Below are 22,353 nucleotides of genomic sequence, written 5' to 3'. Positions count from 1 at the left end.
TTGTAACAACGTGAAATACCTTACTTCGTAGTTGGCGAATGAAACGTGTGAATTTGTTCATATATTTTTCTAGAGGCTCGTCCAAGTAGACTAACACACTTTAACACATTGCACGTCTCGATAAACACTCGGTGGTGCCGCTTAAGTCGTGTGACCTTGGGAGTGTTTATTTCGCGGAACGTGCGTCCAGACGAACGGCCACCTTCACAAAATACGCCCGCCGTACGCAACGAGCGTTACCTGTGATGGCAAATAGCATGTGGTTACGCGTATGACGTCATGGGTGTAAACGATTAAAACATGTCGGTCTACTCTGTCGTTTGTGAGATTTATCATGCATTCGCCAATCATATCTCACAGTTGAAAAGATAGGCGGGACTTCTCGCGTAGTTCTTCCTCCTCTGCTGCTTTACACTTCCGGCTGCATCGTCCTCTGGATATCACAACGTGAGTCACTAACGATTCATACATTTTTTTTTGCGCAAACACAACATTTTGTTGCAGAATCAACCAACGTTTTGTTCGAATTTTAACAGTTATTACACGATAAAGTATACTTTGTTTTTCTCCGCGATTTAGCAAGCCATGTAAGTAAAAGCTGTCACGCTAGCAGAGGCAGGTTAATAGCTGCATCAATGGGCGCTAAAGTGCTAGCTGTGCTAACCGTTAAGAAGTGGCTTGTAGGTGATGCGCATATCATTGATTTTCTATTTACATAGACTCGAATCCTAGGTATTCTACTTTCCATTCTCACCACAGTGTGTTGATGTAACTTGTGTAACACAGGGGAGTCTTTGTTTCCTCTGCATAACTTCTTGAATGCCCACGCTTCGTATCAAAGGTTAAAGGGGTCTTTAACGCGGTCACATTACACCTCATGCGAATCGACTGCTGTTTTCAACACCTTCGCTCATTGACGTGTACTCTTGACCTCCAGAATGGGCAGTGTCTTGGCTGCCAGTTCCCCCAACCCTCCACCGCCGGCCCCTGGCGGTGCTGCCGTCCCAGGGCTGACGGTGCCTCCAGGCTTTGGGATGCCCCCGGTGTCCTCTGTCGTGTCTCCCTCTGACGCCGTATCAGGACAGCAGCAGGATGCAGAGAGCACTCTGCCAAACCCGGGGGCGTTCGATGAGTGCCACCGGAAGTGCAAAGGTAAACAGGAAAATATAAAGGTTTGACTTTTAATGTTTGTCACACTGAGCTACAGTAACGTAGTGTGCTGTATAGAGGTCTCAGCATAGAAAGGGAATATTTTTTTGAAGCAGGACGCTTGCATGTCATTCCATAGTCATGAATGCTATGTCTTGTTCTCTGCTCAGAGGTTTTTCCCATGCAGATGGAAGGTGTACGGCTAGTTGTCAACAAGGGCCTCAGCAATCACTTCCAGGTCAGTTGGGTTACGATTTACTGAAAGCTTAATACTTTCACTAGTTTTTGGTTGAGTTTTCCTTCATACACCAAAGAACAGTTTTCATCTGAGTTTAATTGCATGGTTGGGGTCACACCGGAGTCTTTTATCGCCCTAATCTTCTGAAAGCACTCATAAAAGGAGTCGTCCAGAACATGAGACCACACATGCCTGGCATTTGTAGTTATGATTATAATGCAGATTCTAAATGCAGCAGTGTGACGTATTATGGTCTCTTTGAAAGGTGAACCACACTGTACTCTTGAGCACCTTAGGAGACTCCTCCTACAGGTTTGGAGCTACGTACGTTGGAGCAAAGCAGATGGGTCCAGCAGAGGTACGCTGCAGCAACGTTAACATGCGTCACATCAGTGGGAGGTTTCCACTGTGTTGATTGTTATGTAATGCAGTCGTCTTTTTGCTCAGTTTTCCCCCGTCATGGTGGGAGACATGGATAACAGCGGCAGCCTGAACGCCCAAATCATCCACCAGGTCACTAGCGGAGTTCGATCCAAGTTGGCTTTTCAGGTAAGGTGACAATCTTTACTGCCGTTCCGTGTTACACAGCAGGGATTTAAAGGCTCGACACTAGATGTCGCTATCGTCGCATCACGCAATCAGCTTGCGACCTTTGAAACACTTTTTTTTATATAGAAACCTCAACTTAAATGAGGATTGAATATTTATACATCCTTCATCTATCAGACTCAACAGAACAAGTTTGTGAACTGGCAAGGGGACGCTGAGATAAGGGGAGAAGATTTTACCGCAACAGTTACACTTGGAAACCCAGATGTTCTCGTCGGCTCTGGTAGGTCTTTGTTCGTTCCAGACTATACAGTTACTATTAAAAACACTTTTTATTATTTTATTTTTTTCAAGTATTATACTGTAACTTCTTTGGTCTGACCAAAATCCCCTCGTCCACCGGCCAGGTGTGGTCGTAGCTCACTACCTGCAGTCCATAACGCCAGCTCTGGCTCTGGGAGGGGAGCTGGTTTACCACCGCAGGCCAGGGGAGGAAGGCTCCGTCATGTCTCTAGTGGGAAGATACACAGGTCAGCACGGCACCTGCCTGGATGGGGGTCATTCTCACTCTGTTAATATCCTAGTTGCTCAGAATTGAACCCTCTGGTTTTGCAGGCAGCAACTACATCGGCACGCTGACGCTCGGCTCAGCCGGAGCTCACGCCTCGTACTACCACAAAGCAAATGAGCAGGTGAGCCGCTCTCCTCCGAGTTAATGCATTCATTTCATTTTTATATGAATCACCCGGCCACTGTTGGGGCATTTGCCACTGTTTAATTGACCGTCTTCCTCTCCTCGTCAGCTGTCGGTTGGTGTGGAGTTTGAGGCGAGCGCCCGCATGCAAGACACCAGCGTGTCCTTTGGTTACCAGCTAGATGTGCCCAAAGCCAATTTACAGTTTAAAGGTAAAAGCTGTTGACTGGTGGAATCTTGCTCTTCTTTGCAGCTCGTCGTCAATGAGTTTGAACGTCAATGAGTCATGCAAAACTCCACTCCATTTTTCGTTTTTGTCTTAGCTCCTACTTCCTGCCATTTTTAATCAATCTTTAGTTTTTTCCAGTTAACATCGCTGGGTTGACAAGTTCAGCCAACAATGCTGTGACGTTACGTCCGCCTACACAATAACAATGGCGCTGACCGTTGGTTTAACAGCTAAACTTAAACAGCCGTATCTTGAAATACCTTTTGCCATCAGTGTTAACATATGTTATCTTTTTAGGGGGGGGGAGACCTTTTTAACATATGATCTGACTATGTTTTGTGTTTCATGTCCACTTTAACATAACTGGAATAACTTCATCTGTTCATTGATTGGACCAAAACATTTTCATCGATGATGTCTGCTTGTATCACCTCGTTGTAGTGGAACACATCTGCCTACTCCTTGTGCGTCCTACTTTCATCATACTGGGTGGCGTTTCTTTTTATAATCTAATCCCACCTCCCGCTCCTCTCTCAGGCTCGCTGGACAGTAACTGGATTGTGGGCGCCACGTTAGAGAAGAAGCTGCTCCCGCTGCCGCTCTCGTTGGTCCTCTCCACCTTCCTCAACCACAGCAAGAACAAGTTCCAGTGCGGCTTCGGCGTCACCATCGGTTAGCCCGGCAGCTCTGCGGCTTTCCCCGGCCCGCAGACAGACCTCAGAGAATGGACAGACTCTGTGCGAACGAGCAGACTAAGCCATTTAATCGTGGGTGTGTCCAATCATAGCAATCCGTCACAGGAACCGGCTTCCACCACAAGATCGGTTCCCCCAGAATCGTGTCTTGTCAGTTGTGCTGATTAAGAGGTAACAGTGTCCATCTGACCTTAATTGATCTCATGTTTTACATTTAACGCGATTGGTTGGGACACTTGACGCAAAGCAAAACGGTAAAAGATAGAACATCAGTCATCAGAGTTTGTTGTTTTTGTGCCTGGTACTTCACTATTTAGTTTTATTATTGATTTGCTTTGTTTTTTGTTTGGATTATTTTTCCATTTGTTTTTTGATCTGCTGATTCCAGACAAAGTTTACCATATGTCAACCGTACTGTACTGTATCATCATCAACAGCATCATATCTATTTTTTTTTTAATGTTCTCCTTTTTTTATGTCACACACATGGAACGGTAAATATGATGTGTATATACCTCTTGAAATCTGATAAACACAATTTCTTACCAAACGTCTCTGTTGTCCCTGCTGGACTGACGCTAAAGACCAGAGAAAACCGTCGATGTGCCCGGCATCGCTGTCACTGTCTGCCCACCAGAGGCAGAGCATCACCACACCGACGGGGAGCAGAACTTCTAAACCTTCCCCAACCAAGAACTGTACCCAGGACCTTGCCGCGTGGTGCCAGTGCTCGTTACCGGGGGCACCAGGGCACGGCGCTTAGACCTTTGAGATGCTGGGTGACACGCTGACAACTAGAAGTGATGGCAGTGATGACTTTTGAACCGCAAAGCAACACGTCACCTATCATGGTAGTACGTAAGATGCTAAAGTTCATCTGCCCTGCCTTTGAAACTGATGTCATTTCCTGATAAACTAACTTCGTACTTGGTGCTCCTTTACTCTGACATCACTGTCACACCCACAGTGGCTTAAGTAGCTCTTCCCAATCATGATAAAGTTGTTAACTGTCATGTACCTGACATGAAAATCTGGTAATCTGATCTTCATGCATATTCTGGTGACATGGTGCTTGTGACAGTGAGTGTCACAAGTTCTTAAGGGTAAGACACACAACACAACTACGGGACATGTTTGTTCATTTTTATTCAATAAAATAGACAGTGAGCAAAATAAATATTTGTCATCTGGAGGTATTGAGGCTGATTTGAATCTTTTTACTGGGTCCTCTGGGTGAAGGTCTCCCACAGAGCGGTGAGCTGGGCCTGCAGGTCCTGGGTGCTGGCATCCAGCTGGGTCCTCAGCTGCTGCCCACGCTGGGCCAGGCTCTGCTGGAGTTCCTGGGTCTTCTGGTTCACCTGGGTCTCAAAGTGCTGGGCCAGGGGCACAAGCTTCTTCTGGAAGTCATCCAGGCTCAGCTCTATCTTCCCCTTCATCTGCTCAGTGATAGGGACCATCTGGGCCTGCAGGTTGTTGACGTTCCTGTCCAGCAGTGTCTTCAGCTCCTGGGTCTTCTCCATCACGATGGCTTTCACGGCCTCAGGGTCCACGCTCTCAGCGTAGGGGGTGGCCCTCTCCTTCAGCTCCTCCACCTGCCTCTGGAGTGCCTCCAGCATCTGCTGCACCTGGGGCTGGATGTTCTCACCGACGTTGGTCATGTCCTTCTCCAGACGAGCCTTCAGCTGCTCAGCCTCCTGGGTCATGCGGCTCACAAAGTCGGCGGACAGGGGAGCCACCTGGCCACGCAGGGCAACTGTGTACTGGTTGACTGCATCAACGCTGTGGCCAATCATGTTGCTGAAAAAATGCAAAGAAAATAGAGTATGTGCCGTTAGAGCACAGTGTTGTTTGAGGATTCGAGGAGTGGTTCTCCGTCTGTATCATTCTTACTTCATTTCCTGGCCCATCTCAGACTGCATGATCTGATTGATGGAGTCTTCGGCAGTTTGGGTGGCCTTGCCAACGTAGTCCCAGAAAGCATCTTTCACCAAGTCCAGGTTGCTCTTGGGTGGCTGCTGCCACAAGATGTTTGCGTTGCAAACTGCAATGAAGAGAATAGCAGATTTAGATTTTTTGTTTCATTTTTTCCATGATCACCAACATTTGTTCAGAGTTTCAAAAATAGACTGACCAGAGAAAAGAGCAAGTGAGAGGACCACAAAGACCTTCATGATGGAGTCTGTCAGAAAGAAAGAAGCAAACTATTAGACAATTTCATCTAACAATTTTCTTTTGTATAATGCATTTTGCCAAGTGTGAAAAGCACAGTTACCTTGCAGAGGCTGCTTTGTCTCTCCTGGTTGATCAGATGAACTGTGTTTGAGCAGACAGACGTCCAGCCTTTTTATATCAGCTCAGGGGGGTAAAGTCCTTCTTCTGCTGCCATGCTGGAAACATTCTTGTCACTGTTGTCCCCCCACGTCACAGTATCACTGTCCTCGTCCTTTTTAAGCAATGATTCTTATTCTTTAATGCTATCTTAGAAGGGGACAACAAACTACTGCTTAAAAAAACAAAACAAAACAGTTGGAAAGTACATTTAAGGGGAGTCTAATCTTTACTAGTTCACAGTACAATATAAACAAATTGATAACATAGATTTGTCTATTAAATTATTAGGAGCTGGATTGCGGGGTAGCTGGGCCACATTAAAGACCCAGTGTTTACGTTTTCAGTAGCATCATATTTATGTTAAATTGTCTTTTTTTGAGTTTTCTTTTCCCAGCTGAGGCTAAAATCGTACACAGTTAGCAGATTTTACAGTCAGGCTGTCCTAGATATCATACAATATCTCATACGGGCCTGATAACAGGTGAGACTGAGGCAGCCTATCGGAATGAGGTCCTTCGTCTGGAAAAGTGGTGTTCAGCGAACAACCTGATACTGAACACTACCAAGACCAAGGAGCTCATCCTGGATTTCAGGAAAAACAGAGCTGCCCCTGCTCCCCTGTTCATCAAAGGCGAATGTGTAGAGAGGGTGGAGTCCTTCAAATATCTTGGTGTCCACATCGCAGCAGACCTCTCTTGGACTGAGAACACTGCGGCAGTGGTGAAGAAGGCCCAGCAACGGCTTCACTTCCTGAGGTTTCTCAGAAGGGAGAACATATACACCCAGCTGCTGGTGACCTTCTACCGCTCCAGTATAGAGAGTCTCTATTATTGCACAGGAAGGGGGTTTTCCTGTGCAATAACACACATCTACCTCTTTTAGCTTTCTCAAATCCTGTACATACTTGTATATACCTGTACTGTGTTGTCTGGACAACACTAACCAGTGTCTTATATTGTATTTTAGTTTTATTTATCTTTAGTTCGTATATTTTAATATTGTTTGCTCAAAAGGAGTTGCCACGCAATTTCATTGTATCTTCTGCTACAGTTACAATAAAGGCTATTCTGATTCTGATTCTGATACATACTATGGTACAGTATGGTCGCCTCCCTTTTGTTGACTAGCTACTTTGCATTAATCTAATTGCTGCACAAAAACACTGTGATTTTCTCTATTTGTATTTTCCTTCTTTTTCAATGACACATGTCCCTTGAAAAGTTTAGGGGGAGATTGAAATTATTATTATTTTTTTGTCGGTCAATGCAACATCGTAAATCGTGACAGATCTCTCTGTGATAAATACAACATGGAACATACAGCAGGGGATCTGTGGGGCAGTCGTGTCTTCACTCAACTTCCAGACGTCTTTGTCTTGTCTGCATCCCTTTGCTCTGTGAGTGTGTTCGTTTATTGTTGTTTATCAGCGGCCCCCCGTGTGGGTTATCGCCCAGTGCAGAAAGAATCGCTGTCTAAGGAAACACTGTTGACTCAAAGTTCAGCTAACGTTTCATTGACCTGGGAAAAAAAAAAAAGAAGAGCTGGACAACATGTATGTCTGTCTACCTGTGTGAGTGAGTCACCGCGTGTTTACACACCCGTGTCACAGCGGAGTTGTCAACAGTCAGTCCGCTGGACTGGACTGGATGACACGGCAGGGTGAGCCTGTTATCTTATCCTTTTCCGAGTACCGGAGTTACTCTCAGACAATTCACCAGTGAGTTCACATGGCACCAAGGACTGACCCAAATGTGCTGATCTGAATGAATGCTGACATTTAAAGCAACTCACAACTTCAAACATTTATTAAACCAGTACATTTTGTTTTCATGTCAAACCAGCTTTCATTTCTTGTCTTTTTTTTGTCCATGTTGTGTCTTTTCATAACAACTAAATTTGAATTAAACATCCTAATCAGGACAGGTTAGATATCCTTTTAATAAAGATTTTTTTTTTATTTTTTTTTTTAAATACAGTATTACAGTGGATAATTCCCAAATATTAAAATAAATAAATAAATATAACTATTTCTAAAAAACAAAATATTTTGCCCTTTGTTTACAGCCTTCTATTTAAAATAAATAAATAAATAAATAAATAAAAATGCACAGATTTAGCTCCCTCGTCAAACTAATGCATTTTTGGACCTTCCCCATTTTTGATCAAAAAGAAAGTAGGGTTGCTGAGGGCTGAAGTGAGGACTATGATTTTGACAAAGTTGTTTCATAAGATTTAGCATCCTAGCAGCAATATGACCAGTACAACACAAAGATCATGAGGTAAACTTTCAGCAGCTATCAGCTATCATCACATTTCTTTGGATTTGTTTGGCTTCAGGTGGACACGGTGGTGCAGTGGTTAGCGCTGTTGCCTCACAACAAGAAGGTTGTGGGTTCAGTTCTGAGCCTGCAGCCTTTCTGTGTGGAGTTTGCCTGTTCTCCATGCGTCTGCGCGGGTTCTCCCCAGGTTCTCCGGCTTCCTCCCATGGTTCAACAACATCCATATGAGGTAATGTGTGTGTGTGTGTGTGTGTGTCTTACTATGTGGCTCAGCAATAAACTGGCAACTTGTCCAGAGTCTAACCTGTAACCATTACAGCTATGATAGGCTCCAGCAGACCCCCACGACTGGGTAGGAAGCAGGGATAGAAATATTACAATCAGAGGGTAAGTGTTGCCCTGAATGCTGCGTTATGTAATATCAGATGATGTGATGATGTCGTCTCCGGAGGTCGCTGTGAGCTCAGCTGTGATGTGGAGGCTGCGGTGACAGCGCAACACTCGGAATCTGGACTTTACCCCACGGCAGAACGTCTCAGCCGCCTATATATACCTAACCAGGTCCGAGACTCAGTGTGTCTGCCACAGCTCGTTGAGTGAACTACAAACACAACCAGGTAAGACGGCAGATAGCAGCAGCATGATGGTGTCAGTCTGCTGGGATTATCTGGGGACATTAACTGACTGAGATCACTTTCATTGCTCCTTTTCAGCCATGAAGGTCTTTGTGGTGCTCGCTTTGGCTGTTTTCACCGGTAAGATCTTTTTTTTCTTTTCAAAGTGCCCTTAGAATCATCTTCTGTCCTGCCCTGTTTTAAGGGTTTCATCTCCATCTCTTTCATCCAGGCTGCAATGCCAACATCATGTGGCAGAACCAGCAAAGTAGGCAGCAGGTGGACATGGTGAAGGATGCTTTCTGGGACTACGTGACAAAGGCAGGCACCGCCGTCGAGGACTCCTTGAGGCAGATCAGAGCGTCTGAGCTGGGCAGCGAAATGAAGTGAGACTCGTCTTCGGCCTTCAGGTCTTTCTTCTTCCACTCAAAGATTTGTCTAAAGATTGTGTCTGTGTCTCTTCTCAGCACTCTGCTCGTCCAAAGCACAGACGCCATCACCAAGTTCACCGACTCCGTGCGCGTCCAGGCAGGTCCTATCAGCCAGGAGGTCGTGTCTCACCTCACCCGGGAGTCCGAGCGGCTGAAGGCCCGCGTGGACACCCAGCTGACCATCCTCGGGAACCAGATGCAGCCCTACGCAGAGGAGGTAGTGGCCGAGGTGCGCAGGAAGGTGGAGGAGCTCAAGCGGGAGGCCGAGCCTTACACCGGCCCCGTGGACGCTGAGTCCCTGATCCAGAGGAGCACCGAGCTGAAGGAGCAGCTGGACAGTAGCATCGAGCAGCTGCAGGCCGAGATGATCCCCTTCGCCGAGCAGATGAAGGCGCAGGTGCAGCAGGGCGTGCAGGAGCTGCTGGGCACCCAGATGAACCTGGACACCCAGGAGCTCCAGGGGAGACTAACCCAGCTGGGGGAGGAGCTGCAGGCCAAGATGAATTCTGATACCAGGACCCTGCGGAGGCAACTGAAAAATCTGTGGAAATCCTTCATGGAGATGACCCAGTAAACGGACTGATCTCTTTGGTCCTGTGAGAATTCCTTTCACGGGACAGACGAATTCCCTCATTCTCTGTTTGGAATGGAAGATGAATAATGCCAGTATTTTCTGTGTTGCGTTACTGTGTAATCTACCCATCTGTAAAACAACAATAAAGTGGTTAATTGTATTTTGTGGTGTTGTTTTCCTATTTAAAGTATCTTTGCTTATTTATCCTATACTCAGTGAGCAAAAACAATGACAGAGACACTTTGCTATTAAAAATGAAGAGTCTTAATTCCAGCTCAATTAGCAGTGACACATTCATCTTGCTATTCAAACTATTCACACTTTGCTGCAATAAAAATAAGATGTCAACCATTACAACGACAACAATAAACAAGAAAATGACAGGACACACACTTTAGGTTAAAATATTTTTAAAATAATGTTGACTTTGGCCACACTGGTGTCTAGAATAAAATCACACAAGAAAGGTTCTGACTGTCGTAGGATCCAAAACAGTTTTATCTTCCAATCATCAGACATGTCTGCTGGATGTGACCTCCATCTGTAAATCATTATACACAGTGGGAGTGAGTCAACTGAGCAAGTCAGGAACAAAGTGCCCTTTCCACTGAGTCACCAGAATGTTATAAACAAAAACAAATAATCATTTCAATCATTTGAAATCATTTGAAGGTCTCACATTATACAAAAATCACCTCCGCCAAAACAAAAACACAGGGCTCCATGCTGTCGGCGAACCTCACGGAAACTGTGTGGCGACGGTCCATTTGTGATGTCACAGGGGACTGTGATTCTTACAGGTTGGAGACGACACCGCCAGCCAGGTGTTCGTTCCACCTCCTTGTTATGTCTTCCTTCAAACGTGGATGTTTAGTTAAAGCCAGAGCTGGAAACAGAGGGCTAACTATGCCATTTTTTCCTGACAATTTAGTGTGTGCTGTTCCCCTACTGGAGTCTAGGATTTAAAACATTGATCTATTGAGTCACCTTCATAGATTCATTCATTCATTCATTCATTTATACCCGCTTCTTCCTATTCAGGGTCACAGGGGTCTGCTGGAGTCTATCCCAGCTGTCATAGGGCGAAGGCAGGGTGACACCCTGGACAAGTCGCCAGTTCATCGCAGGGCCACATAGAGACAAACAACCATTCACACTCACATGCACACATACGGACAATTTTAGAATGTTCAATTGACCTCACATGCATGTTTTTGGACTGTGGGAGGAAGCCGGAAAACCCGGAGAGAACCCATGCAGACACAGAGAGAACATGCAAACTCCACACAGAAAGGTCCCACGACCTTCTTGCTGTGAGGCGGCAGCGCTAACCACTGCGCCACGGTGTCGCCCCACCTTCATAGATATCAGTGAATAAAAGGGAGAAAACCTTTTAATTTATATTTCATATTGAGTCAAGGGAGACAAATATAACACAAATATAAGTTATAAACTTACATTTGCCGCTGTGTATGTGTTGTGTCACCAGTAAGTAATCAGGAAAAAATTACATTATTTCACCTCCTAAATATTCTAAAAGTTGTATCAGAGTCCAGGAACACATTCAGCAAAAACATTTTACTGGTACAAATTAACCAATTATAAGCATTTCCAAGTAGTCCACAATTCCTTCGCTGGTTGTCAATGTCTGCAAAGGATATGTCTGTCATTTATTTATTAGCTGGAGGGGCAAAAGTCAGTTCATCAATAATGCCGGTGCTATCTGTTGAGACGGTGGAATGATTCCCATCTTATAAGAGCTGATAACAAACAGTGTGGACCAGAGCAGCCGGACAACCAGGCGATACTGGGGTGACTTTTGGCCTCTCGGTTGTCGTGTAATGTCTTACGTGTTTTTCTGTGACCGACTAGGAGATAGTGGAAGAAAAAGAGACTTCCTTTGGGTTATTTAAAGTAACCTGAAAAAGGGGGAGGAAAAAAAAGCTGCTGAGGTGACACCTGATTAGCGACAGAGAGGCTGCGTGTGCGCCGCCATTGTGCGACGTGGAGCCAAAAGTGAGACACGCACGCAGCAATAAAACATGACAACAGCACAGTTCAGACTGGGAACTTCGGACACGGGTCAGTGATCCTACTTATTGGGTCCTATCAATGACGTCCAAAGTGTATAAATACTGAGGGAGGCAGCTCAGTTTGTCTCACAGGCGTCACACATCTGGATCACAGAGGTAAGTCGAGCTTGGCAACACCCTGCAGCTTCATGTTTATTAGTCATATCTGCAGGAGCTGATCTAGAAAATTAAATTGTATAGTGTAAGATGGAAAAAAAATCTGAAATGAATTGCACTGATTTTGATTCGTCTTTATTTTTATAGAAATGTTGCCTGCTTATAATACAATTTTAATGTATCTATATTTTATTACCCAGGTGTCCTCATACCTGCCATCATGAAGGTCTTTGCAGTAATCGCTCTGCTGGCTGTCCTCTCGGGTAAGTTCAAAAAAAATTAAAAAAGAAATTAAAAAAGAAAAACAAATTGAGAAAAAACAGAAAACTTATTTTTCATGATCTTACAAGCATGAAAGAGAGCGATTGCTAAATTCTGATCGATAGCGTGTGTTTGGATCTGTCTTCTGGAGATCCAAGTGCAGTGCGCAGTCAAGACCCTTGCTCTGGAATCAGTTGTTTGTTGTTTGTTGGAATCAGTTGTTTGTTGGAATCAGTTGTTTGTTGTTTGTTGGAATCAGTTGTTGTTGGCTCTTGTTTTGCTGCTGGGGAGGGATCTATTGAAAATGAGACAATTTTGGGACTAGCAGGCACAGATTTCCTTATTTATGAAAACCATCAACATCTTTTTCAGCCACTAGTGGATTTTTCATTTGTAACACATGATTGGAGTACAAGAAGGGTATCTGAGAAGGTGGGGAGGAAAACAAGCTGAAGGCATCTTTTTGTTTCGTTTTGAACCTAGGATGCCAAGCAAGAAGTCTCTTCTGGGAGGAGGATAAGACCACCTGGGAGGTCGCCATCGACAAGTTCAACGATTACGTGACAGACCTGAACACCAGGACTGACCAGATGATGGAGGGAATCATGAGCTCCCAGATCAGCAGGGAACTGGAGTGAGTAACAGTGATCTCTAAGCTATCTTTACTTCCTTTGTGTTCTTGACTGATTTTGAATGTGAGAACTTCCGCAGCAGGATCGGTGAAAAATGTGCTTTAATTCAAATGCAAAAACAATTCTCGGATGTTTTTGCTCCCAACAGCACCCTGATCCAGGACAGCATGAGTGAACTGGCCATGTACAAGGAGGACATTGAGACCAAGCTGACCCCTTACACCCACGAGGCCGCCGAGCGCTTCTCCACTGACATGCAGAAAATGACCAACAGGCTCCACGAACACATGACCTCTGCCCGGGACCAGATGACCAGGTACAGCAGCGAGCTTCACACCATGGTGGAGCAGAATGCTGACGACGTCAAGGCCAGAGTCGCCACCTACACCCGCAAGCTGAAGAAACGCCTCACGAAGGACTCAGAGGAGATCAAGAGGTGGGTGAGATAGCTGTGAAAAGTGTGCGTTTATCTCAATGAATTGATCTTATACCTATGAGCCCAATGACTGTTGGCCTGTTATTTAGATTAAATGCCCCACGATACATTTTAGTATGATTTCTTTTTAAACCAAAATAGTTTTTTCAGACTATTATACATTTGCACTAAAGTACCTGGGTTCTGTGCACTGAAACATCCCCAAAAATTATAAACAATAATCCTCCACCCAAAAAAGACCTAAAATATAAACAAAGGCCATTTGTTTTGATCATAATATAAAGTAAATGTTGATTATAGTTCTGTCTAATCAATCTAGTAAATGATCATTCTAGATTTTTCATTTAGGCCTTTTCTGCTCTTTGCAATAATTAAAAATCATCCTGCTAGATGGATGAAATAACTGTAATGACAGAGATGGAAATTACTGTGTATTTCATGATGGCAAAGGGCAAATGGGAAAAATTATCCGCACCACCCCACTGCCTTGTAAGATCCAACTCTTAATCTTCATGTCTCTTAAATTGCTCGCCAGACAAGCTGCTGACTACCTCCTGGACCTGCAGTCCCGCACCTCTGACAACGTGGAGGACGTGAGGACCCGGCTCGGCCCTTACTTCAGCCAGGTGCGCGACAACGCCGAGGCCAAGATCACCACCCTGAACGATCTGCTGAGGACGCAGGTGGAGGCCGCCAAGGAGACGATCGAGGGCGCAGCTGGGGACGTCAAGGAGCGCCTGGAGAAGACCACCGGGGACATGCGCTCTACCTTGGAGACAAAGATGGAGGAGCTGAGGGACTGGTTCCAGTCCTTTGGCAGCATGTTCAGCATGTAAGCAGCTCAATTTTGTCAAACAACAAGGACTTTGTACAGACACCGCCTGAGAACAAGAACATCAACCTTGTCACAAATGTCCACCACTGTATCAAACTTTGTGTGAAAGCCCTTCAATAAAGAACCTACTGCTAAAAAAAAATGTGACGCCCTCTTTGTGATTCATGTGTTCATTTTACACATTTACCACGCAGACTTCACGACGACAGTTCCCACATTATTCAAAATTCAGGGTTTAAAAATACTTCACTCATCCAAAAGAGTGATTTATTATCAGTCTCCATAGCTTGTCCCATGCATCATCCATCCATACCAGCCAGGAAAGTGACTTTGCCATGATGTTCAATCACCTAACCTTAGCTCGCCATCTAGTGTGTGGCAGTAGTAGAACATAAATGAAAACCAATAACATTGGTTGCAGTAAATCTAAATCAATTAAACATTTTAAAGCAAATCCATCCAGGAATGGAAAATGCAAATATTATTGAATGCTTTTCACACGTAATAACACGGCGGGATGGGCTCCAGCAGGATCTCTCAAGCCTGAGTGCAGGAGGAAGCATGTACAAAAAATATATATCGATGAATGGGTAATATAACATAGCCCTGGCGAAAATGCAACTCAATATTCACACAGTAAACGTTTGTGAACTTAGAAAGAAATTAAGCGATGTTTTAAACTTTTAATATTTTTTATATAATAATATAACAAAATACTTAAACAGATAGGGACTTTTGGAAAGTAAACTAGCTGCGTTTACAGAAACTACACGGTACACGTGAGGCTACGGCACTATGAAACCGCACTTATCAATTACGTCATCGGTTGTCATCCAATCAAATATCGTTTTGTAATATCGTTAGCCAATCATGCTAGCCTTTTGGTCGCTCTTCAGACTCAGTTTAGGTTGTCGCAGATGCGTGCAGTCTGTTCTAAACATGCCCATCATGTTAAGAGTAGAAGCTTTTATACTTTACTGATTGTTGATTTCCGTCACGATGAGTAACCCTTGTAGAGAAGTCATCACTCTCCAGCTCGGCCATTACTCCAACTTTGTCGGGACTCACTGGTGGAATTTACAGGTGAGGCTAGCGTCAGGCTAGCTAGCTAACGTTAGCTTTGCGTGGTGCAGCGCTGTTTCTGCTCAGAGCTGTGGCTTTAACACACACACCAGTAGCATCGTGAATTTGCATAATATGAGCCTGTCAGTTGACGGAAAGCATGCATTCAGTCAGGTTTAGACCTAATGTTAACGTTAGCCATCGGACTTTGTTGACCTAAAGCTCAATAATAAGCTGGAGCCTAGTGTAATGGCTCGTTTTCTGAGGTTTGGGTTGTTAACAACAAGAAGATGAAAGATACAGTTATGTGTTACGGTACACTATGGTTTTAGTTGTTTCGCTCAATTGAACCATGATCTGGAAATGTCAGAATTGTTTGTTTGTTTTTGCTTTCATCCGTCTCTTCAGAAGTAGTGCAACATATCACTCTATCAACCAGACAGCACAATGACACACCCCTATTTTCTCAGAAATAGAATAATTGGATCCCAAACGTTCTTCGTTGCTGTCTTTGTTTATTCTGCTAGTTTCCACGCAAACTAGAGTATCCTTATCTGGGACGGTGTGCTCTCTGTTCACACTCCTGGACTGACTGGCTGTTTCTTTCTTGGCAGGATGCATCGTTATCATACGACCCGAAGGCGCCTCCGGCCGACACCCAGTGCGATGTTGTGTTTCGTGAAGGGCAGACGCTCGGGGGACACATCACCCACACGCCTCGCCTCATTATCATGGATCTCAAAGGTGGTGTCGTTTAAGACGATTCAAACAACATGTACTTTTTTTGTTTGGTATTTACTTTGGCATTATTAAATGGCCACCTCTCTCTTTATCCACTGCTGGTCACACTAAACAAAACAGGGAGTCTTAGGACTCTGCGACAGGAGGGGACCCTGTATGACCCCGGCAAAGACACATCTGCAGTCACATGGTGAGTTGCCTGTACATTATATCCTGCCATGGCATGACAGCATTACAGAGGAAAAGCGTGGATATCTCTGATCCAGTTTAGCCTAACTTTGATTTCTTTTGATTGTATAAATGTGCTTCTTTGACAGGGAGGACAGCCTCATGATGCACAAAGAAAGTCCACCTTCCAAGAACTCCTTCCTGGAAGATCTGGACAAATTAGATGTGAGTTTTCACTCCCAAATTAAAACCTTGATAAAGTACAGCGACGTCTGTGATGCTTTCTTTTTTTCTGAGTTTACTGCTCTTCCTGTTAGCTCTCTCAATAGCTAAATAGCCGAGTTAGGTGCTAGATATATTATGAATCAAGTCAAGTGTTTTATCCTCAGCCCTGTTTTCATCTCCAGAGAGGGGAGATCCTGGCTGAAGCTGATTTTTACTCCAAGCCTCAGTGTTCAGGTACGGGGGGGTGGTGGGTCCGAGCTGAGACCTTTAGTCATGTGACTGGGAAGACAGTTTTGACGACACAATGGTGACCTCTCTGTGAACAGCAGCGTCCTTGAGTGTCAACACCGTCAACAGCCAGCTGGCTCGGGTCCAGAACGCCTACAAGCTGGAGGGCAGCGTGAAGGTGTGGTCTGACTTCCTGAGGATCCACCTGCACCCTCGCACCATCTCCGTCATCCACCAGTACAACCATGATGGGTAAAATGAAGCTTCTTGTTTAGGTAGTGGCCGGAACATATGGCCTAACGGAGCCATCTTGTGGACTCTTGAGGTTTTTAGAAGAAAAAAAAACCCCACACGTTTTGGCGTTTGTGCGCTTGTGTGTGTTAACTGTGTGCACTCTGCGTTCAGAGAGGCTCATCGTCTGGAGGCCTTTGGCCAAGGAGAGGCTCTCCTGCAGGGGCCCGTGCTGGAGGAGCTCGAGGACAAGCTGCACTTCTTTGTGGAGGAGTGCGATTATCTTCAGGTACATTTTATTCCCCGTTGGCCAGTTCAATGTGTCATTTATTCAGAAGGCGCTGCAGTTATTTCACCATCCCGCCTCTATTTGGTGTTTTTCAGGGTTTTCAGGTTTTCTGCGACCTGGCCGATGGCTTTTCTGGCCTGGGGTCAAAGGTCACCGAGCTGCTGCAGGACTCCTATAGCGGGAGAGGGATCCTCACCTGGGGCTTGGCGCCCGTCAGTTACTCGAATTCGGTGAGTCCCGACTGCTGGTCTTCAGTGCTCTGCAGACGGTCTCCAGGATTCATTTTTTTAACGACGGCCCTCATTTCATCCAAACGCACAGACGCCGATGAAGGATCTGTACCACCAGCTGAACAGCACGCTGGGGGCCGTCCACTTGGCCAACAACAGCTCCTTCTTCTGCCCGCTGACGCTGCGCGGCGGACTGGGCAGACGACCCTCCCCCCCAACGACGTTCCCTCTCCTTAACTGTGATGTAAGAGCCAGTTTATGTCTGTATTTACTTTGTTAATGTTTGCAAACATCTAACACAACCAGTGACATCAAGGTAGAAAAATAGAACAGCACAAGAATAAAAATAAAATCCAGAAGAAGATCTGCCAGGGAATTCTGTGCATTAAATCAATCAATCAATCAATCAATCAATCAACTTTTATTTGTACAGCGCTAATTCACGTCTAAAGACGTCTCAAAGAGCTTTGTACAGTCAGAGAAAAAAAACAACTGGGCACCCAGAACAAGCAAGGTGCGACAGTGGCCAGGAAAAACTCCCCTGTGGAAAGAAACCTGGAGCATATCTAGACTCCAAAGGGTCAAAGGTCGTCTGCTTTGACTAGTTGGTGTGGAAAGGAAATGCAAAATAATGTAGAGAGAAATAGAAGTTGCCAGAGTGGCAGATATGTAAAAATAAATAAGAGATTGGAGAGATTGGAAACTCTAAATTGAATGTAGGTGAGAGTGAATGGTTGTTTGTCTTTTAATGTGGCCCTGCGATGAACTGGCGACTTGTGCAGGGTGTCACCCAGGCTTCACCCTATGACAGCTGAGTTAGGCTCCAGCAGAGCCCTGCAACTCTGAGTTCAGGAAGAAGCGGCGGCTCTTGAAGATGGATGGACTCTATTGTTGGGATCTTACGATCAGATGTGACTGACACTGTGCACTCTTCCAGCCGTCCCTGTGGTACCACTCCAGCGCCATCCTGGCTTTGGCTCTGGACGCCCTGACGCTGCCCTACAGGCTCCGGAACAACAGCGTCCCCATGTGGCAGTTGGCGGACATGCTGGCTGTGTCCGGTCGAAAGGTGACCGTTTAGCTTGGTGTCTGTCTGTCTGTCGCCGTCTCTCTCTGCAAAAGCTCCAATCTCACCTGCCTGCGTAAAACCTCTCAGGTGGTCGCTGCCTATGGTGCCGTTCCCCTTCCCATGATGCACGGCGGCTCCCTCCCTGATGCTCTGAGTGGCTGTGCGGCCGAGTTGCCATGGAGGCCACTGTCCGCCTGCTCGGAAGGCAGAGACGGCCGGTGCTATGGCCAGTGGGCGACACTAAAAGGCTTCGAGGGTCAGAGATTGATCAGGTGGGGATTTAAGAATAAGTTTCTCTGCTTGCAAATAGATCACTTTTGTACGAAAGAGGATTAGGGCTAGAAGAAGAAAAAAAAATTTGCGGGAAGGACATTATTTTTTTTAAGTTGCCGTTTCGAGTTTTACGTTGAAATTTCCTGAATGAACCCATAGGAAACAGGAAACTGGTACTCCACTAAGCTTTTGCGCAGAGCCTTTCGACTTTATTCTCAACATTTTGACTTTAATCGCGAAATTTCAACTTTATTCTCGAAACTTTATTTTCAGTATTTCAACTTTAATCACGAAATTTTGACTTTATCTTCTAAATGTCCGCTTTATTCTTGAAATTACCATTTTGATAATGAAATTTCGACTTTAATCACAAATTTTTAACTTTATTCTCGAAATTTTGATATATATATAAAAAATAATAATAATAACATATATATATATATATTATATTATTTTTTTGTACGGCGCTACAAATTATATATATATATATATATATATATATATATGTATGTATATATATGTATATATGTATATGTATGTATATGTATGTATATGTATATATATATATATATGTATATATGTATATATATATATATGTATATGTGTATATATATATATATGTATATGTGTATATATATATATATGTATATGTGTATATATATACATATATACATATATATATATATATGTATATATGTATATATGTATATATATATATATACGTGTATATATATATATATATACATATATATATATATATACATATATATACATATATATATATATATATATACATACGTATATATACATGTATATATATATACATATATATATATATGTATATATATATATATATATATATATACATGTATATATACATGTATATATATATATATATATACATGTATATATACATGTATATATACGTATGTATATATATATATATATATATATATATATACATGTATATATACATGTATATATACGTATGTATATATATATATATATATATATATATATATATATATATATATACATATGTATATATATATATGTATATATGTATATATATATATATATATATATATATATATATATATATACATATGTATATATATATATGTATATATGTATATATATATATATATGTGTGTATGTATATATATATATATATATATATATATATATATATATATATATATATATATGTATATGTAGCGCCGTACAAAAAAAAAAATTATAATATATATATATGTTGTTATTATTATTATTTTTTTCTCTCTCTTCTTGTGGCCCTAATTCTCTTCGGTACTTTTGGTCTTGCAACTTTATTTTTTTTTCAGCTCACTGACTCCAGGCTCCAAACCCCCGACTTCCCTGCACAGCCTGCACAGCGGGGAGGACGTCCTGGCTTCCTACATCAGGTCTTTCTACCCTGCAGCTCCGCTGTGAGTCCCCCCCTTCCTCCACCCAACACCCATATCAAAAGTTTGTCCTGGCATGCACGCGGCACTAAACTTTAACTCCTCTGTTCTGCTTCTCAGAGCCCTGCAGCTGGCAGCAACCCCCAGTAAGCTGACACCTCCTTTCCCTCAGATGTTCAGCCCCTTACTTGACGCCCAGGGCTTCTTGCAGAGCCAGCTGCCCTCGCACAGCTGTAGGCACACTTCTTTTTATGTATTTTTTCGGCAACACTTTTGATGAAGGTCCATTGTATCATGCATTACGAATGCCTTTATAAGTCATTATAAAACATGTCATAAATTTGTATCATGATGTATGACAACTTATGACGTTTATAAGTGATTATAAATGGTGGATATAATGTGTTATAAACTCAACATTCATAATGTTTTATACCTCCACGACAAAGTGACTGAAGTCCTGGATGTTATACCGTATTATAACTACCATTTTCAAGAAATGTTTTACTAACCTTTGAGCTCAAAGTAAATTGTTAGTGACATGTTTTATAATGCCTTTATATCCCAGAAGTGCTGACACTCTACTTTAAGCTCACAAAGTCATGTTAAATGGTAGTTATAATATGGTTTGCCATCCAGGACTTCAGTGTCACTTTGCCTTGGAGGTATCAAACTTGAAATGAATGATGAGCTTATAACACATTATATCCACCACTTATAATCATTTATAAACATTGTCATAACATGTCATACATCATTATGAATATTTATGTTATTATGTTTTAAAATGCTTTATAAAGACACTTATAACGCCTTATATAATAGGACTTCATGGAAAGTGTTTAAATTTTTTCTTTATACATTTTATTGTAACAAAACAAATCAATGACCCATTTCCCTGTGCAGGTGCGCCCCCTGTGGTCTCCTCCGTCCCCGTTCTCACCTCCCTCCAGTCGAGCCCGGTGCTCGGCCCGTGGCTGGGTGAACTTCACCACGGTGCCAGCGCCTTCGACATCCGCCGCGTGGCCCCGAGCTTCCTCTCCCAGGGCCCCGAGATGGCCGACTTCCAGGAGGCCCTGGAGCAGCTGCGCGTGCTGGCCAGGTGCTACCGCGACGACAGCGACGGGGCCACGCGCTCCTCCTCGGAAGAGGACGACGACTGACCGAGGAGACGCCCGGTTGGCTGAGCTGCCGGACGGGCTTGAGACCTGGACTCCCTGCCTTGCGTGACGGCCTACATGCACTGAAGATGTTCTGGCTCGTGAGGGCACCAGGATTGGAGGGACAGAAAGATTTTACTGATGGAAGCAAACTTTTGGACAGGAGAAATCATGTATTTAAATATACACAGACTTGTAGGATTGCAGAGGTGAAGGATGTAGCATCATGAGACTGTATGGACCGGGCACATTTACGTGAATGACTGTAAATCTTTTTTTTTAACAAAATGTGCCATACTAAAAATATCACAAGATGTCCTTGTTGTAGCTTCTTTTTTTTAAAGGACTTTGAATTTAATAAGCACTTTATAACTTCTCATCAGGCTGAAGTTGCACCTGCCATTCACTTCCTCCAACCAACCCTTTGCATCCTCTTTTACTGAATCCATAAAGCTCATTTGAAAAAGCTCTTCCTCTATTACCAGCCTGTTCGAACCTCAGCAATTTATTTTCAATTTCTCCTTTGTATTATTCTCCAAAACATACACTGTCCTTTTGTTGCTTGTTCCTAAACTGTATTTTAACTTTAATTGCTCAGTTTTTTTATCAGACATTTTTTCTCCATTCTGCTTGCACTTTCCGTTACTCTGGACTGTTGACCCACTGGATATAATACACCACCAGGTTGCCCAGTTTGAGCTAGATGAACCACAGTTGGACAGCGTAGCATAGTAGAAACTACATTTAAAGTGCCTTTGAGCCAAACTCCAACTCCAAAGAATTAGACTGTGAAACCAGCTCTATGGATCATAAAAGGACCTAGAATATCAACTGTACACAAGTCATGTGCAAGTTGGGAGTAGATAAGTTTTCAGTTATCGATGTGGACAGTTTTAGTGCAGAATTGATCAAAGTTAACAAAAGAAGAATCAAATGCTGACAAATGCAGAACAGACATTTTCTTTTATTTGAAATAAAATACAAGGATTTCACAAAGGTGAGTTTTTTTTTCAAACAGGTTCCCAGTTTTACCATCCTTGTGTCAAAACGGTATGCTTTGATAGGTGATGTAAAAAAAAAAAAAAAGAACCCAAAACAATACATACCATCATTCAAA

The 22,353-nt window shown here is 43.4% G+C and overlaps 5 protein-coding genes across 10 annotated transcripts; 4 read left to right on the top strand and 1 right to left on the bottom strand.

The window, feature by feature from the left end:
- Positions 1 to 346: 346 nt before the first annotated feature.
- Positions 347 to 4,104, top strand: tomm40l (translocase of outer mitochondrial membrane 40 homolog, like). 2 transcript variants are annotated; one of them, XM_076012266.1, is made up of 10 exons: positions 347 to 447; positions 938 to 1,152; positions 1,320 to 1,387; positions 1,653 to 1,745; positions 1,835 to 1,936; positions 2,114 to 2,219; positions 2,344 to 2,466; positions 2,552 to 2,628; positions 2,740 to 2,842; positions 3,397 to 4,104. In XM_076012266.1, exons 2-10 carry the CDS (start codon positions 939 to 941, stop codon positions 3,534 to 3,536), a joined length of 1,026 nt encoding a protein of 341 aa, XP_075868381.1. In that variant the 5' UTR covers positions 347 to 447; position 938; the 3' UTR covers positions 3,537 to 4,104. The 2 variants fall into 2 exon arrangements, with proteins under 2 accessions (XP_075868381.1, XP_075868382.1); XM_076012267.1 differs by lacking the exon at positions 347 to 447 and adding an exon at positions 463 to 587.
- Positions 487 to 9,943, top strand: LOC142877546 (apolipoprotein A-IV-like). Of its 2 annotated transcripts, none has more exons than XM_076012270.1 (4): positions 487 to 492; positions 8,875 to 8,919; positions 9,011 to 9,164; positions 9,246 to 9,943. In XM_076012270.1, exons 2-4 carry the CDS (start codon positions 8,880 to 8,882, stop codon positions 9,781 to 9,783), a joined length of 732 nt encoding a protein of 243 aa, XP_075868385.1. In that variant the 5' UTR covers positions 487 to 492; positions 8,875 to 8,879; the 3' UTR covers positions 9,784 to 9,943. The 2 variants fall into 2 exon arrangements, with proteins under 2 accessions (XP_075868385.1, XP_075868386.1); XM_076012271.1 differs by lacking the exon at positions 487 to 492 and adding an exon at positions 8,683 to 8,781 and having other exon boundaries at positions 8,878 to 8,919.
- On the bottom strand, positions 4,684 to 5,937 carry LOC142877545 (uncharacterized). Its single transcript, XM_076012269.1, has 4 exons — positions 5,827 to 5,937; positions 5,686 to 5,733; positions 5,445 to 5,595; positions 4,684 to 5,351 (listed from the first exon to the last, which is right to left on the bottom strand). The coding sequence occupies exons 2-4, from the start codon at positions 5,723 to 5,725 to the stop codon at positions 4,772 to 4,774; spliced, it is 771 nt and encodes a 256-aa protein (XP_075868384.1). The 5' UTR covers positions 5,726 to 5,733; positions 5,827 to 5,937; the 3' UTR covers positions 4,684 to 4,771.
- A 1,934-nt stretch (positions 9,944 to 11,877) lies between the features above and the next one.
- Positions 11,878 to 14,278, top strand: apoea (apolipoprotein Ea). The gene is made up of 5 exons (XM_076012268.1): positions 11,878 to 11,972; positions 12,173 to 12,235; positions 12,717 to 12,867; positions 13,014 to 13,301; positions 13,837 to 14,278. Exons 2-5 carry the CDS (start codon positions 12,193 to 12,195, stop codon positions 14,135 to 14,137), a joined length of 783 nt encoding a protein of 260 aa, XP_075868383.1. The 5' UTR covers positions 11,878 to 11,972; positions 12,173 to 12,192; the 3' UTR covers positions 14,138 to 14,278.
- A 746-nt stretch (positions 14,279 to 15,024) lies between these two features.
- msto1 (misato mitochondrial distribution and morphology regulator 1) lies at positions 15,025 to 22,335 on the top strand. Of its 4 annotated transcripts, none has more exons than XM_076012260.1 (14): positions 15,025 to 15,219; positions 15,813 to 15,942; positions 16,060 to 16,129; positions 16,257 to 16,332; positions 16,497 to 16,566; positions 16,662 to 16,812; positions 16,966 to 17,080; positions 17,176 to 17,310; positions 17,402 to 17,554; positions 18,248 to 18,379; positions 18,467 to 18,651; positions 19,996 to 20,100; positions 20,197 to 20,309; positions 20,983 to 22,335. In XM_076012260.1, exons 1-14 carry the CDS (start codon positions 15,136 to 15,138, stop codon positions 21,237 to 21,239), a joined length of 1,776 nt encoding a protein of 591 aa, XP_075868375.1. In that variant the 5' UTR covers positions 15,025 to 15,135; the 3' UTR covers positions 21,240 to 22,335. The 4 variants fall into 4 exon arrangements, with proteins under 4 accessions (XP_075868375.1, XP_075868374.1, XP_075868377.1 ...); XM_076012259.1 differs by having other exon boundaries at positions 16,659 to 16,812; XM_076012262.1 differs by having other exon boundaries at positions 15,026 to 15,219; positions 16,515 to 16,566.
- Positions 22,336 to 22,353: the final 18 nt, after the last annotated feature.

Source organism: Nelusetta ayraudi, unplaced genomic scaffold (genome assembly GCF_046127955.1).
Source record: "Nelusetta ayraudi isolate G7.1 ecotype Tasmania unplaced genomic scaffold, CSIRO-AGI_Nayr_v1 ptg000135l, whole genome shotgun sequence".
Taxonomy (NCBI): Eukaryota; Metazoa; Chordata; class Actinopteri; order Tetraodontiformes; family Monacanthidae; genus Nelusetta; species Nelusetta ayraudi.
This window is presented reverse-complemented; position numbering and strand designations above follow the sequence as displayed.

What these genes read in the sequence shown, in the direction of transcription:
- apoea (XM_076012268.1), top strand. Translation starts at nt 12,193, where the DNA reads ATGAAGGTCTTTGCAGTAATCGCTCTGCTGGCTGTCCTCTCGG. An exon ending in CAGATCAGCAGGGAACTGGA is followed by an intron (nt 12,868 to 13,013) that starts GTGAGTAACAGT and finishes TGCTCCCAACAG; the next exon opens with CACCCTGATCCAGGACAGCA. An exon ending in GACTCAGAGGAGATCAAGAG is followed by an intron (nt 13,302 to 13,836) that starts GTGGGTGAGATA and finishes ATTGCTCGCCAG; the next exon opens with ACAAGCTGCTGACTACCTCC.
- LOC142877545 (XM_076012269.1), bottom strand. Translation starts at nt 5,725, where the DNA reads ATGAAGGTCTTTGTGGTCCTCTCACTTGCTCTTTTCTCTG. An exon ending in CTCACTTGCTCTTTTCTCTG is followed by an intron (nt 5,596 to 5,685) that starts GTCAGTCTATTT and finishes TCTTCATTGCAG; the next exon opens with TTTGCAACGCAAACATCTTG. An exon ending in GAGATGGGCCAGGAAATGAA is followed by an intron (nt 5,352 to 5,444) that starts GTAAGAATGATA and finishes GCATTTTTTCAG; the next exon opens with CAACATGATTGGCCACAGCG.
- msto1 (XM_076012259.1), top strand. Translation starts at nt 15,136, where the DNA reads ATGAGTAACCCTTGTAGAGAAGTCATCACTCTCCAGCTCGGCCATTAC. An exon ending in AAGATCTGGACAAATTAGAT is followed by an intron (nt 16,333 to 16,496) that starts GTGAGTTTTCAC and finishes TTTTATCCTCAG; the next exon opens with CCCTGTTTTCATCTCCAGAG. An exon ending in CCAGCTGCCCTCGCACAGCT is followed by an intron (nt 20,310 to 20,982) that starts GTAGGCACACTT and finishes TTCCCTGTGCAG; the next exon opens with GTGCGCCCCCTGTGGTCTCC.
- LOC142877546 (XM_076012270.1), top strand. Translation starts at nt 8,880, where the DNA reads ATGAAGGTCTTTGTGGTGCTCGCTTTGGCTGTTTTCACCG. An exon ending in CGCTTTGGCTGTTTTCACCG is followed by an intron (nt 8,920 to 9,010) that starts GTAAGATCTTTT and finishes TCTTTCATCCAG; the next exon opens with GCTGCAATGCCAACATCATG. An exon ending in GAGCTGGGCAGCGAAATGAA is followed by an intron (nt 9,165 to 9,245) that starts GTGAGACTCGTC and finishes GTCTCTTCTCAG; the next exon opens with CACTCTGCTCGTCCAAAGCA.
- tomm40l (XM_076012266.1), top strand. Translation starts at nt 939, where the DNA reads ATGGGCAGTGTCTTGGCTGCCAGTTCCCCCAACCCTCCACCGCCGGCC. An exon ending in GATCCAAGTTGGCTTTTCAG is followed by an intron (nt 1,937 to 2,113) that starts GTAAGGTGACAA and finishes TTCATCTATCAG; the next exon opens with ACTCAACAGAACAAGTTTGT. An exon ending in ACCACAAAGCAAATGAGCAG is followed by an intron (nt 2,629 to 2,739) that starts GTGAGCCGCTCT and finishes TCTCCTCGTCAG; the next exon opens with CTGTCGGTTGGTGTGGAGTT.